The 15829-nt window shown below is 36.6% G+C and overlaps 1 protein-coding gene across 1 annotated transcript in view; it reads left to right on the top strand.

Moving 5' to 3' along the window:
- The window catches only part of drd2a (dopamine receptor D2a), a 41832-nt gene extending 28837 nt beyond the window's left edge, over positions 1 to 12995 (top strand). Inside the window, exons 4-8 of the mRNA XM_077612048.1 lie at positions 2314 to 2450; positions 6229 to 6437; positions 7709 to 7798; positions 9169 to 9550; positions 11277 to 12995. Of these exons, the coding sequence (XP_077468174.1) occupies positions 2314 to 2450; positions 6229 to 6437; positions 7709 to 7798; positions 9169 to 9550; positions 11277 to 11473 (1015 nt within the window). The 3' untranslated portion in view covers positions 11474 to 12995. The remainder of the gene's footprint in view (positions 1 to 2313; positions 2451 to 6228; positions 6438 to 7708; positions 7799 to 9168; positions 9551 to 11276) is intronic.
- The last annotated feature ends 2834 nt before the right edge of the window (positions 12996 to 15829 follow it).

Below are 15829 nucleotides of genomic sequence, written 5' to 3'. Positions count from 1 at the left end.
TTAGATCTATAAAAACGGAATATTCAGGGCTTTTAATCCAGTTCTTTTAATCCATTTATTTAAAAAAAAATCTAAATATTATATCTAAAATGGTCTGGCCCACGTGAAATTAAGTTGACGTTAAAGCGGCCCGTGAATCGACATGTTCTTTTTTTTTTCCACTAAATGAAGCAAATGGGCTCACATTACAGGCTCCAGTCTATATTTTAACACGAAATCATTCTGTAGAACTCCACATTGCAAAATAGGCAATTTCAGGCATTTTTTAAAGTATAAAACAACCTTCAAATGGCCTTCTCTGTTTTTAAAGCACTAATCATCTAATAATTATGCTAAAGGATGCTAACTATTTTTCCTCATAAAGAATAATAATAGAAATTAGCTGAACCAGACCAGTATTGATGTGCCCCATCTATTTTTTATTAGTTTTTAAAGCTAATTATGTTAAGGAATGCTACCTATTATAGTAATAGAAATAAACTGAACTAGACCAGCATTGAAATATGCCCCATCTCTTTTTTTTATTAGTTACTAAAAAATGTGCATGAAAACAATCAAATCTGCTCCCTAATTGGCACATACAATTACAAACAATCTGTCTCTCTGATGTTTTGTCCATAAATTGTATCATGCTTCCATTGTGAAATATGGAAAAAATACCGTGCAGTGAAATCCAATGTTACACGCATAAAAATAGAATAGAATTTCCCCAAAGGGCATGAAAAGTTGACATAACGTGAAAAGCATTCAGGACATGAAATAAAATTCTACATGATTTAATTATACATTTTTGAGCGCTGTAGCGTGCAAGTACAGCGTATGAGAAAGCCTGCATTTTCTTCCCTGTGATTATTAGCCTTTTCAACAAGGTCACTTGATGGTAAATGATTAGATTTCCCTGCAGCACTCACAGTAGAAAAGTCTGCTTTCTTTGCAGCGACCAATCGCTTTTTACGCAACGTACCGTCTGAAGTCATATCTCGTGGATAGCAATACATATTCAATCCGGGTGTCTTATTAATTGCTTTTGTCGCCCTTTGGAATTTAGCTGCCTTTCCTGTATGATATCAGTATTATTGATAAGTGGCTGACGAGACCAGGGGTGGCAAAAACGCGGCTCTCGAACCCCATGCGGCTCCCAGCCAAAATGCTTTTTATTTTTTTATATTATTTTTTGTATATGCTGTGGCTCTTTGCCTCGTTTTATGTTTCTCTTATTTTTATTCTCTCTTAAATTACACTCAAATTCATCAGGGGCCCATTAATAATAATAATATTAATAAGATAGTTTTAAAAATAATTTTTAAGATTCAGATTGGATTTTTTTTTATGCTGCTCACCTTTTTAATATTTTAACTTTTTGTGTCTAATTTATACGCCAATTTGGCTCTAAAGGGCCCATTAATAATAATAAGATATTTAAAAAAATAATTTGGCAGACTGGATTTTTTTTTTGTGCTGCTCAACATTTAATATTTTTGCTTTTTGTGTCTAACTTATACGCCACTTCGGATCTAAAGGGTCCATTAATAATAATAAGATATTTTTAAAAATAATTTGGCAGACTGAATTTTTTTTATGCTGCTCACCGTTTAATATTTTTTCTTTTTGTGTCTAACTTATACGACACGTCGGATCTAAAAAGCCCATTAATAATAATAAGGTATTTTTAAAAAATAATTTGGCTGACTGATTTTTTTTTTTTTATGCTGCTCACCGTTTAACATTTTTTCTTTTTGTGTCTAACTTATTCGCCACTTCGGATGTAAATGAATATGGTTTGTGTCGTACGGAAGATCGTATCACACACTTTGATTTATGTTGGTATATTAAACACTGTCTCTTTAAATGAGGAAACGTTTGCAAATGACTTTTTTTTCTTGTAGTCAGACTCAATTTTTCACCCATGTGATCAAACCAGGGTAAACATAATGGCGCTAATCAACAAACAAATCAAAACCTCCACCCGTAATTTATCGGGTTCTAGATTGGGTCGCTCGTCAGATATCCCAAATAATGTTGTCACCACTTTCAACTTGAGGCCAGCAATCAACATAAACGACACCACTCAAAAAAATAGACGGCAAGTGAATTGGTTTGGCCCGGTGGCTCGTCCACGATTTTACGCAGAAACAAACAAAACCTTCTAGCCATGCTGCATAAACTACCGTGACATCCTTGACAAGCTAGAAAATAACCGGGTACTCCTCACACACCGCAAACGGGCACAACTTGTCAGGAATAAAGGCTGGAAAAGCTGAATTTATTTTGCCGTCAGAACTGAAAATCTATTTATTCCCCCCCCTCTCTTAGATACACAGCGGTTGCCATGCCGATGCTGTACAACACCCGCTACAGTTCTAGAAGAAGGGTAACCATCATGATCTCGGTGGTGTGGGTGCTCTCGTTCGCCATATCCTGCCCTCTCCTCTTTGGGCTCAATAACACAGGTAAGAAAAAGCACGGCATTAAAAAGGGGGGAATAGCTTGTTACCCCCAAACATTAGCATTGGGATGGAACAATTGATTGCGTTGCTTTCATTTAGAAATTTTCAACCTTGGGGATCAAAGTGGATAACACATTTCTCAATCAAGTCTCATACCTGTCAACCTCGGCCAATTGCTAACCTTATTAATGATTGCAATTCCCCTTAAACCACAGTGTCAAAGTGGCGGCCTGGGGGCCAAATCTGGCCCGCCGCATCATTTTGTGTGGCCCAGGAAAGTAAATAATGAGTGCCGACTTTCTGTTTTAGGATCAAATTAAAATGAAGAGTATAGATGTAAATTAAATTTCCTGATTTTACCCCTTTTAAATCAATAATTGTCATTTTTTAATCATTTTTTCCATGTTTTTAGTTTAAAAAATCATTTTGTATAATCTAAAAATATATTTAAAAAAGCTAAAATAAACATTGTTTTAGATCTATAAAAAACTGAATATCCAGGGCTTTTAATCCAGTTCTTTTAATCCATTTATTAAAAAAAAATATCTAAATATGATATCTAAAATGGTCCGGCCCACGTGAAATCAAGTTGACGTTAAAGCGGACCGCGAACCAACCCGATTCTGACACCCCTGAAGTTTTTGAACCTTGGTCAATCAAGTCTCGTACCTGTCAACATCAGCCAATTGCTACCCTTATTAATGATTGCAATTCCACTTATTAAAAGATTTTTAAAAGATACAAATGCAACACGGCACATATTTACTCACATAGGGCGCACTTAAAAGTCTAGGATTTTTCCCCAAAATGGACGGGGTGCCCAATCAGTATGCAGTAAATTTAAGATTCTGTGGATGTCAGTGTGACGCTGACAGCTTGACTGTCTGGGTACATTGCTTGCTGACGCGCTATATTTATATAGTGAAAACGTGGTATGCTTAAAGCAGGACTATTGGCAGTCGACGATGACGTTTTCGTCTGTTGCCAGTGGCCGAGCGGTCCTTATTAGAGCCGAAATTGGGTAAAACGAGATCGGTTTTACAAAAAAACATATTTAAAAATCCCATACAAAAGTGTTCACACATGGGAATGATCAAAAAACGTATAAAATACGGAAAAAACGTATAAGATGACAAGTATGAAGCCTGGACTTGTGTTATTTTAGTTTTCATAAATTGTGTTGAGCTGACCTTCACCGTATACGATTCATGTTCAATATTTGTAATGAGTTGAAAATGACAAACAGTGACTTGAGAATAGAAAAACATGAAATGTCTTAAAAATGAAGCTTCGCCCAATGAGTTGAAGTTGACAAATTGTGACTCTAAACTAGAGAAACATGAATTTGCGTCATGTAAAATGCAAATGAAAACAGTACAGTCATTTGCACATCCTTTTCAACCTGCTGTAAATTCAAAAATGGAAGACAAAGTGAATGTGAATTTTCATCAGCCATGCTTATTATGCATTCAGGTGGAGGTCGCTCCGGTATTTCATTTCATATGTCCTTATGTTTGGCTTCAAGATCACTCAAGAACCAATAAAGACATCATTAGGAAACTCTAGATTCATTTGGAGGTTAATGAGGTCAAACGTAGCAGAGGTCAGGAAAGGAATTTTCCATTGACTCGAACGGATTAGCCTATTTAACCTTCATTTGCATTCTGGGTAATATGATTGTAACCAGGAAAGAGCATTTTGGGGCCACCAGGTCAAAGGAAAATGGAGGTCACAAATGTACGTGACAGTTTGGTAGCATGCTGGTGATGAGGGTTATTTTTTTATTTATTTTAAAATCGTTATCTATATATTAGATCACAGGTGTCAAAGTGGTGGCCCGGGGGCCAAATCAGGCCCGCCGCATCATTTCGTACGGCCAGAGTAAGTAAATCATGTGCCAACTTTCTGTTTTAGGATCAAATTAAAATGAACAGTATAGATGTATATTAAATTTCCTGATTTTCCAGCTTTTAAATCAATAATCTTCATTTTTTAATCCATTTTTTCTGTGTTTTTAGTTCAAAAATCATTTTGTGAAATGTAAAAATATATACAAAAGCTAAAATAAACATTGTTTTAGATCTTTAAAAAAACTGAATATTCAGGGGTTTTAATCCAGTTTTTTTAATCCATTTACTAAAAAAAATCTAAATATTGTGTCTAAAATGGTCATTATATTTCCTGATTTTTCCCTTTTTAAATCAATAATTGCAATTTTTATCTTTTTTTTTCTTTTGGTGTTTTTAGGTCAAAAAGAAGTTAGTAAAATCTAAAAATAAATATATGAAAATATTTTTGGTTTTGCACTTTAATATTGAATATAATTTTTAAAAAAATTGTTTCCATTTGAAATGAAAAACAAATTATTATTAGTTTTCCCTTACTAAGAAAAAAAAGTTCAAATAAACATTTTTGTATCTATTAAAAAACTGAATAATTAGGGCTTATGATCCAGTTCTTATAATCCAATTAAAAAAAGAAAATCTAAATATTATATCTAAAATGGTCCGGCCGACATGAAATCGAGTTGTTATTGCGGCCCGCGAACCAACCCGAGTTTGACACCCTTGTATTAGATGATATTATCGGCTATAGAGGATGATACGTATCTAAATTACTTGCAGTACGTTCAGTAGGTTTTTCATCTTGTTCTTATCTTCCAAAACAATCTGGCTGTTTTTTTTTTGACAGTTCACTTTATTAACTTTATCAGCTTTCCCTTCACCCTTTTTGTAAAATATGTTGCCGGTATCAAATTCTAAATGAGAGAATATAACGTGATAACATTCCATTTCAACATTTAAATACCCTATCTTGTTTTTGTAGCATATTCAATTAAAATATTGATTAAAAAGTAAGACAATAAAATGTGTCTGTAAAGCTAAAAGACCTTCAAAAGTGGTACCTTGAAGCGTCATTTGTTTGATTTTTAGCTAAATGTTCCAAGAGAATGAGACGGGAAATTGCGTCAATAACTTCCCAGCGACTTGACGTCACATTTTATGATGTTTGAAAACGTCAACCCTGAGTTGTTGCCGTGAATGAAATTTCAAGGTTCGCCCTGTCATGCACCGAAGAAACCTTTGCAAATAAAGGACAAAAATGCTAGCACTGCGACTATTGAAAAATACATATTTTCTTTTCAAATGATTGTTCTCTCATTCCTTCTTTCAATTCATCAAATTACCAGATTTAAAAAAAACATGCCTAACAGCAAACTTTGTTGAGCCATAATTATTTCCCCAACGAAAATACGGTAAAATATTGATCATAGTTTTCCCAAGTAGGCTTTAGTAGATGTCTTATTGTGATAAATTGCAGAAAATAATAAACCCGCTTCCCCTAAGAACTACCGTATTTTGCCGTTTAATATACCCGGGTATATAAAATGATTTTTGCTTTTTTTGAGACTCCCGTTTGTGCGCCATTCAATATACCCCTGCAGTTTAATATACCCGGGTATATTAAACGGCAACTCAGCTTTTTTGGCAAGATTTGTATGGTGTTCATGCGGGTATAATTATAGATACTTAAGTTCATTAAAATTCTAAGTCAGACTTTATTCAGTACGTAGTTATAACCTGAGCAGTACGTTTAGTAGTTTAAGTCTACAAAACGTTGATGCACCCCGTCACGGCATAAAGAGTGCGTAGTGGATCGTACCTTCCCGTTGGTGCGCCATTTAATATACCCCTGCCGTTTAACATACCTGGGTATATTACACAGCAAAATACAGTACAGAAGTCAAAATATTAAAAAGTATTATTCTTTCTCCCCACAGCCACCCGAGAAGCGTCGCTATGTGTGATCGCTAACCCCGCTTTCGTGGTCTACTCCTCCATCGTGTCCTTCTACGTGCCCTTCATCATCACCCTGCTAGTTTACGTTCAAATCTACGTGGTTCTGCGGAAGCGCAGGAAGCGCGTAAACACCAAACCCAAGCAGCGCATGTGTCAGGCCGCCGTTCCTGACGTGGCTACTTCTCTCAAGGTGGGCGTCCGTCTCCCTATCATCAACACGAACCACCTACTTCCCATTTTAAGCTACTTTTCACTCTATTTTTCTTCCTCTAAGTCACAAGTGTCAAAGTAGCGGCCCGGGGGCCAAATTTGGCCCGCCACATCATTTTTTGTGGCCCGGGAAAGTAAATCATGCATGAGTGCCGACTTTCTGTTTTAGGATCAAATTAAAATGAAGAGTATAGATGTATATTAAATTTCCTGATTTTCCTCCTTTTAAAACAATAATTGTAATTTTTTTAATCCATTTTTTCTGTGTTTTTAGTTCAAAAATCATTTTGTAAAATCTAAAAATATATTTTTTAAAAAAGCTAAAATAAACATTGTTTTAGATCTATAAAAACTGAATATTCAGGGCTTTCAATCCAGTTCTTTTAATCCATTTATAAATTTAAAAAATCTAAATATTATATCTAAAATGGTCCGGCCCACATGAAATCGAGTTGACGTTAAGGCGGCCCGCGAACCAACCCGAGTCTGACACCCATGCTCTAAGTGATATTTTTCTCTTCCACTGTACCTACAGGCATTTATTCTCGATACTTGTCAAATGAATCTTTTTTTCATCAATCCAACGCCACGTTTGACTCCATTTGACCAATAAAACACAGACAGGCAATCATGTGGCAAGTTTTTTAGAGTGACAGCTTTTATAGACTGGAAATTGTGGCAGAAATAGCTCTTAACACAGCTGATACAACGCCATATTTACCCTGTAAAAACCTTCCAAGAGAATTATTGCTGCACTTAACCTGCTTTAAGCAGTCAAAGCACGGTTAGAATGGAAAACACCTTCCTCTGTGGGTGTGGGTGTGGGTATGTTAACACGGAATCAAAGTTTTGTGGGCTTTTTATAGCACATTGCTACAACATCCAATGGCCCGCGAAGACATTATACGGTAGCGTATTGACAAATGAGCAGATAATGATTATGATGAGGAAATTATCATTATAGAGCAGACTAATCACATTTCGATACAGCCAATGGCTGACTCGCTGCACTTGTTTGTCTGCAGTCAAATAACCCCCCGTGTCTATTTTATGATGCGAGGAAGTTAATGGGCTGACTTTTCGGCGGCGGGTCGCCGTCTTGCCTCGCCAACGCTCGTTTAAACCGCTTTGACCTTCCCGTCTGCCCCATCTTTGCCACGACAGCCCGCGTTTATCACTTTTCAGCCGACGACATCCAACACACGGTTTCTTGACATGTCTTTCTTTTTTTATCCCGTCTTCAAAATGCAGGATAAGTGCACTCATCCAGAGGACGTGAGGCTGTGCACAGTGATTGTCAAGTCGAACGGGAGTTTCCCTGCCAAGAAGAAGAAGAAGGTGGTACGTCCCGTTTACACTTATCTTCTTCTATTTTTTTTTTTCATGTCTGTGATGAAGAGTGAAATTGATGGACTCTAGAAAAGATTTAGCTAGATGTCACTTTGACAGGTGACCTACCCACTGTGTTAAGCTAGGAATACCCATAATAATTTGCTATTCCATGATTCAGAAATGATCTAGTTTTGAATTAACAGGCCATGTGCACTGTCGAATTGGTGCGTGCTTGCGAAATGCATAGTTTGTCACCCGTGGAAGAAAAATCTTTCAGTTTGTACTTCAATTCTTTCAGAAGTAGCTGTTATGGGGTTCTGCAGGGCTCTATTTGAGAGACACTACTTTTTTAGTCTAGGCCACATGTGTCAAAGTGGCGGCCCGGGGGCCAAATCTGGCCCGCCGCATCATTTTGTGTGGCCCGGGAAAGTAAATCATGAGTGCCGACTTTCGGTTTTAGGATCAAATTAAAATGACGAGTTTAGATGTATATTAAATTTCCTGATTTTCCCTCTTTTAAATCAATAATTGTCATTTTTAATCCATTTTTTCTGTTTTTTTAGTTCAAAAATCCTTTTGTCAAATCTAAAAATATATTTTAAAAAAAGCTAAAATAAACATTGTTTTAGATCTATAAAAAACTGAATATTCAGGGCTTTTAATCCAGTTCTTTTAATCAATTTATTTAAAAAATATATCTAAATATTATATCTAAACGAAATCATGTTGACGTTAAAGCGGCCCGCGAACCAACCCGAGTCTGAAACCCTTGGTCTAGGCCTTGTACAGACGGGCAGCCAAAATCTGATTAATAGGCAATCCAGATTGTAATTGGTTGGCTTTTTTCTGCAGTCAGAAACAGTCACAGATCGTAGAAATCCGATGTCTGCGAGACAGATTGAAAGCACGTGCAAGGTTTTTGCCACAGTGTGTTCATAAATAAATATGCGACAATGACTAGATTAAATGAAATTAAGGATGGCAACAACAAAATTGTAACAGGGCAAAAACATGGTCCTTTTATGAATTATTGGACCATTTTCCTGGGGACAAACCCAGCGTGCACCCTACAAAGATGGCGAGGAGGTGCATATAAACAATGGCAATGTTGGTAAGTAATGTCACAGTTTTTTACCTATAGCTAAACTGCCGTAGTGTTGCTAATATAATGTTATAGTGATTAAATGCTCTACGCGCTAGTTGCTGTCAGATGGGTCAATAATGTGCAACCCTAAAAAATGAGTGGTTGAAGCTCTCACTCCATCGCTATGCTGATTAGCGTCCCTTTTTAGGAGGAGAAAAATGACAAGAAAAACAAGGGTGACCTTTTAACGAGAATGATCTGTCTCCATATCGTCATCACGCTCGACACTTTTCAGATATTTATTAAAGACGTCGCCCACAAGAGCCAGGATTTGGAACTGGATGAGCTCAACAGCGGAAGCAGCAGCCATAAGCAGAAGCAACATTGCACCCTGGGAAATACTCCGGCCACCAGCCACCAGCAGTTGATGCCCGCCAGAGCCAACGCCAGCCCTACCTCTTCGCCTCCGACACCTCCCGAAGAGAGCCAGAGAGCGGAAAAGAACGGAGATCCCGGTCAGGAAGCCATGGAGGAGCCCACGCAAAGCGTGGCCAAAGTCTTCCAGACGCAGGCGCTGCCCAACGGCAAGACGCAGACTTCGTTGAAAAGTATGAGTAAAAGGAAGATCTCCCAGCAGAAGGAGAAGAAGGCCACGCAGATGTTAGCCATCGTCCTCGGTGAGTTAAGACTGGCTCTAGATTTGGTAAGCACTCGGGGAGTTTTGGGATGTATATTTGCTGTGGGGGGTTTGCTTGCAAAATACGAATTTGAAAAAATTATATGGTCAAGATCCTTGTTAGAACAAGTAGAATTTTACACAGCTTTATTTGAATTTTTTTTTTTTTAATTACATTATGTCCAAACTGCCAATAGAGCAATTACAAATCTCTGAAAATTAAGCATTAATATCTGACTGGTCTACTTCTTAGGAGATTGTATCTTAGTGTGATGCAGTATTTTTTTAAACAAAAATTAGACACATTCTTGTTAAGAGTGATTTTTTTATTTTTATTTTTTTGCAGTGCATTGAAAATCTGCGTTTATTTACATGGACTTAAAAAAGGAGGTTGATTGATGAGTTTTTTTGCCCCTATTGAAATAAACAAATAGAAAATGTACTATAGAGGTACGGTGATTTTTGCATTTAAATATCTTATAATACAAGACAAGAGTTTAAATTCAAGTATTACGTGTGTAATGTATATATTGCAATTTTAACCTATGCAGTGCATGCTCACCTTGAAAATCTGTGTTTATTTACATGGACTTAAAAAAGGGGGTTGATTGAGTTTTTTTGCCCCTATTGGATTGGATAACTTGATTCATCCCGTATTCGGGAAATTTCATTGTGGCAGTAGCAAGAGGGTGATTAGACAGAACAACAAAGCAAAAGCACAAAGTACGTTGCTTCTTCTCCCTGCACTTTTGCCCAGCTCCGAATTTCCTGCGGTATTGAGGTGTTGCTCCTTCTGTTGCATATTGTAACAGCTAGTCCCATGTGTATGACAGCGTAGGCATGGCTGAATGGTTCCAAAAAAAGAAGTAGCAGAAAGAAGCCAGGCTAACAGAACAAAGAAAGTTGTAAAAACATTAAAGTAAAAATTATAAAGTACAAAGTAAAGTAAAAAGGAATGTATTAAGAAATATTAAAATGTAATTTAAAAAAATATAGAAGGCCTGTAAAACATGAAAAACAAATAAGAGTGGACAGAGCTACTGCCACTGGCTTCCGCGTGACGGCGCCATCTTGGCATTTTGAAATGAATAGAAAATGTACTCCATAGATACGATTATTTTTGCATTTAATTATCTTATAATACGAGACAAGAGTTTAAATTCAAGTATTAGGTGTGTAATGTATATATTGCAATTTTAACCTATGCAGTGCATGCTCACCTTGAAAATCTGCGTTAATTTACATGGACTTAAAAAAGGGGGATGATTGATGAGTTTGTATGCCCCTATTGAAATAAATAAATAGAAAATGTACTCCAGAGATACGATTAATTTTGCATTTAATTATCTTATAATACGAGAGTTTAAATTCAAGTATTAGGTGCATAATGTGTATATTGCAATTTTAACCCATTAGCAACTTCACCTGTTTTCCAGAAAATGACCTACTCAAAAGTCGATTGAAAACGACCTTCTCAGCTCGTATTGTCTTTTAAACCTAAAAAAAAAAGATGACACGAAAAGAGAAAAACGAAAGGTCAGCCCAATAACCCTTTTGCAGGTAATACATATGGAGAAAAAATGTGGGTGTTTAGGTACTACTCTTATGGAGGCAGCCGTGCAATGATGGAGGAAGGAAATAGTTGCTATCACACTTCCACCTGTCAGCGAGTGCCCCCCGTTCATAAAGCCGTCATTGAAAATATCAATTTTCTCCTCTTTCCTCAGGTGTTTTCATCATCTGCTGGCTGCCATTTTTCATCACACACATCTTGAACACCCACTGCACAAAATGCAAAGTTCCCGCCGAGATGTACAATGCCTTCACTTGGCTCGGTTACGTCAACAGCGCCGTCAATCCCATCATTTACACCACCTTTAACGTGGAATTCCGCAAAGCGTTCATAAAGATTTTGCATTGCTAAAGAAAAAAATTAAAAAAACAAAGCGGCGCATTTTCCACTCACGGACAAATACCTCATCCTGGAAAGGAGAAAAAAACCGCACTGCAGATGGGAAATCGACGTTTCATTTTTCCAAGTCAGGGAGTTCTTGAAATGAACGGGAAACTTCCTATGAATTGTTTAAAGGGCGGATTTTCCCTCCCTTTCAAAACTCTGAATGTAAAGCAAACAAAAAAATGTCTGTAATTATGGCGGCTTTGGCCGTCAATCGTACATTGTTAAAAAAGAAAAACATTGTGCTCGTCACGTGTAACGTATTCACTGCACACATTTTGAACTGCTGTTTAGTGTGAATTTCCCCTTTCCAAAAATGCAAAACATACATATATAATTATATATATATATGGCGTATATACCAGTGGCGGTCCGTGCATTTTCTCGTAGCGCCTTCAACGAATCAATCCAACCCTCAAAAACTATTTTATGGCTATAAAACCTCAACTGCAGCTACAGCTGCGACACGTAAAAAATAATCAATAAATCAATGCACAAAAATGGGGTAAAATCCACTTCCTAGCAGCATTTAATGATTAAATACAAATACCGGAGCTTTTCAGACATTACAACCGGGCCAGGGGGGTGATTTTCCCGGGAAAAGACAGCGATGAACGTCAAAGGCGTACCGGCAAACATTTGCCCGAAAATAGGGTAAAATCCAGCCGGAAACAGCATTTATTGATTAAATACAAATACTGGAGCTTTTCAGACATCAGAACCAGGCCCGGAGTATCATTTCCCCGGGAAAACGACAGCGATGATGGTCGATACGTCCATATACGTCCATACGCGAAATGTATACAGACAGCGATGGACATCAATGGCGAAACGGCAAAAAATGCACTAAAATGGGGTAAAATCCACTTCCAAGCAGCATTTAGTGATTAAATACAAACACTGGAGCTTTTCAGATATCAGAACTTGGCCCACAATTGAAATATTTTTCGGAATATAGCCATATTTTACTCACCAAAAATCCTTTTTAACTGTACACAATATCCATCCTCCTTTCTTCCTTCTAGCTGACAGACAATTTTGAATTATTGAATAAGTATTGATGGACAAAATATAATATATGATTCAGATATTTCTTAGGCCAGCAGAGAAGGCCTTGAAGGCCCTGATGGCCCGCCACTGGTATATACACATATGTACATGGCGTGTATATATACATCAATCGAAGAATATCAGTGTTCATTTCAGTGTTAACTAATAAGATATGTGAGCTACTCTATATTCTAAAATCCTTATTGTTCTTGGCTTAAGACTTTATGGTACAGAGTGTACCTCCATTATTGCAATTTTATAAATTGGAAAGTCAGATGACATGATTGTTTTTTGTTTTAATTTGCTGTAAATAGGTTTTTCTCAATTTACGGTGTTTATATGACCTGTATATGCCTGCGACGGAAATGTGATGCATGCTAAACCGCTTCTCATCGACTGTAAAAGACAAAAAAAGTGTCCAATAAATGATAATACATTGTCTAGTGCCATTTGATTGGATAAAACAGTATTTGTATTAGCATTTGTGGATATGGTTAGCCTGATATTGTTAAATAAATGACCAACAGTTTGATGGGGATGAAATCTCTCCTTTAAAAAGATCATTTTAAGTGCTATTAAGTGGGATATGTAGTTTAGAATGTATCTACTTGTACAAAGTATGATGCTATTAACGTTAATTATGCTTTTATAATCACAAATAATTCAACAGCGGGGGAAACATTGTAATGGAATCATTTCTGTTTCGCCGATAAATGTCATCTAAAGAAGTTAAAGCTATTGTCATTTCGTTTCAATTATCATTTTAGTTATTTATGACTTATTTATTGACTATTTCTTATTTACTGATTATTTATCTGTTTGTTGTTTGTGCACTAATAATTTATGTTTTGACTAGTTATGTTCACTGCTTATTTATTTACGCGTTTTTTTATTGTTGGTCTGTTTGTTGTTGTTATTTGTGCACTTTGTGGGAAAGTTTTGAATCTCATACTTGTAATTGTTCAGTAACTGCTTCTTTGGATGCCATTTAAAAAAAGAAAAACCATGAAACTGCTGCGCAAATGCTCATTTTGCTAATATCATTTCAGGTGTGCGCTAACATATTCTCAAAGGATGTCTTTTTATGGTGTTTCATCGTGAAAAAAATGGATTTCCATTTCATTTGCCATGAGAAATGGAGGAGAAAAGGAAAGTGTATCACATGATTTTAAGGTAATTTCATTAAGTGATGCCTTGATATCAGTTTTGTGGCTCATCATGCAAGGTAAGATTTCTATTTTCTTGTCCATTGATTGTGAAACATGTTACCAACATATTGTAAATAATATATCCAGAGTTTTACCACTGCAGGATAAACATTTGCATGATTTAAAAAGTGATGAACAATTCATAGAAGTATGCATTCAAGAGGTTTATTGCAAAAGTAAATGTAGTTATTATTCGAGCTGTGGGTAAAGTACAATGCGTAGGTTTACCCATGAGGGCGTAAATGATGTAAATTATGCAAACAGTCTCTTATAACGAAGGATTGAAGTTCCCTAGATTTTAAATCATGTGGAGAGAAGCTTCAAAAGAAAACTTTTATAATAAAGGTGTGGGATGGGAGTCTGGTTGGGTGCCTTTGAGGTGGAAGAAAATGTAAATGATGCATTTGGCATTTTTTAATGGCTGAAATAATGGTCAAAATATAGAATTGTCTCGCTGTGGCTACAATTTCTGTAGATTTCCATGAGAACATGAGAAAAAAAATACTGCGAGCCGTTGTTATGATGACATTTGGGTTCGAAGAATCCGATTGGTTAGAAAAAAATAGGCAGGTTGATGTTTGCTGAGCAGTTGGCGATATTGTTGTGTGTTTTGAAGTAATTCATCAATTGGAATGTCGTCCTTGTGTTGACAGGAATCAAATGCAGAGTAGTTTTTATGTGGTTTGCATGGGTGGGTGGGTGTATGGGTTGTGTATGTGTTAACCTATTGATGCACAACTGGGCTCCAAAATAATCTTTTTCAAATCCATTCCTTTGAATGTGAATGTCAACTAATAAGCATCTTGTTCATAATTACGACCAATCGTTGCTCCGTTTCAAATTGTCTTAATTTACGATATAAAGTTTACTTGTTGTCGATCTCTTAGCGCAAGGGTGTCAGACTCGGGTTGGTTCGCGGGCCGCTTTAACGTCAACTCGATTTCATGTGGGCCGGACCATTTTAGATATAATATTTTGATTTATTTTTATAAATGGATTAAATGAACTGGATTAAAGGCCCTGAATATTCAGTTTTTTATAGATGTAAAACAATGTTCATTTTAGCTTTTTTTTAATATATTTTTAGATTTTACAAAATGATTTTTAAACTAAAAACACAAAAATTACAATTATTGATTTAAAAAGGGGAAAAGCAGGAGATTTAATATACATCTATAATCTTCATTTTAATTTGATCCTAAAACAGAAAGTCGGCACTCATGATTAACTTTCTCGGGCCACACAAAATGATGCGGTGGGCCAGATTTGGCCCCCGGGCCGCTACTTTGACACCTGTGTCTTAGAACAATACTATCTAGCTCCTTCAAAATACTACATAGTAATCTAATCTTATTTCCCGAACAATTAAATGCATTATATTACAAAGTATAATTAATAAAATTCATTGCTGTATTTTTAGAGAAATAATTAGTGAAAGCCACGTGTTGGATTGCTTTTGACGCTGCAATGCGATAGGCCAGCGCACATTTCAGGTGGGTTTGCTTTGGATTTAGTGAGAGAAGGGTGCCGTGTCATTTCCACTCTGTTCCTTCAGGCAGTGAATGACTGATGCGATATGCTTGGCGACTCACTTTAATGGACTTACAGCGTCTCCAAGGACATTTGGGTGTAGTGTGGGGCCCCTGGCTAACGTACGGTGGGTGGGGCAAGTGCTTACAGGGTTCCTGGACAGGAAGGAAAATTACTCCGATAAATGCATACAACACGTACCGTACATCGTTCTGCGGTCGGAGATTCTACCGAAACATCGTTAGGTTTTGAAGCATTTTTGTCATTTTTACTACCCCTGACCTTATGTTCATGTGCAGAAACCATGTTGTTGCCTAATTCATGTGTTTTAATTGCTAATAAAGCGACTTAATGAGATCCATCTCTGCCATATGGAATCCCTCCAAGTAAACTAATCTCGTACATTAATCCTCCGTTCCGATAATGTCCGACACGTATTTTATTGCCGCTCTCTTTCAGTCGTAATATCCACAAAGGCAATTTAATTACAGACTCTAGTTTAATGTGTTTTATTTAGCTAACCAATGAGTTCTGT

The sequence above is a fragment of the Stigmatopora argus genome, chromosome 10 (genome assembly GCF_051989625.1).
Source record: "Stigmatopora argus isolate UIUO_Sarg chromosome 10, RoL_Sarg_1.0, whole genome shotgun sequence".
Lineage (NCBI taxonomy): Eukaryota > Metazoa > Chordata > Actinopteri > Syngnathiformes > Syngnathidae > Stigmatopora > Stigmatopora argus.
This window is presented reverse-complemented; position numbering and strand designations above follow the sequence as displayed.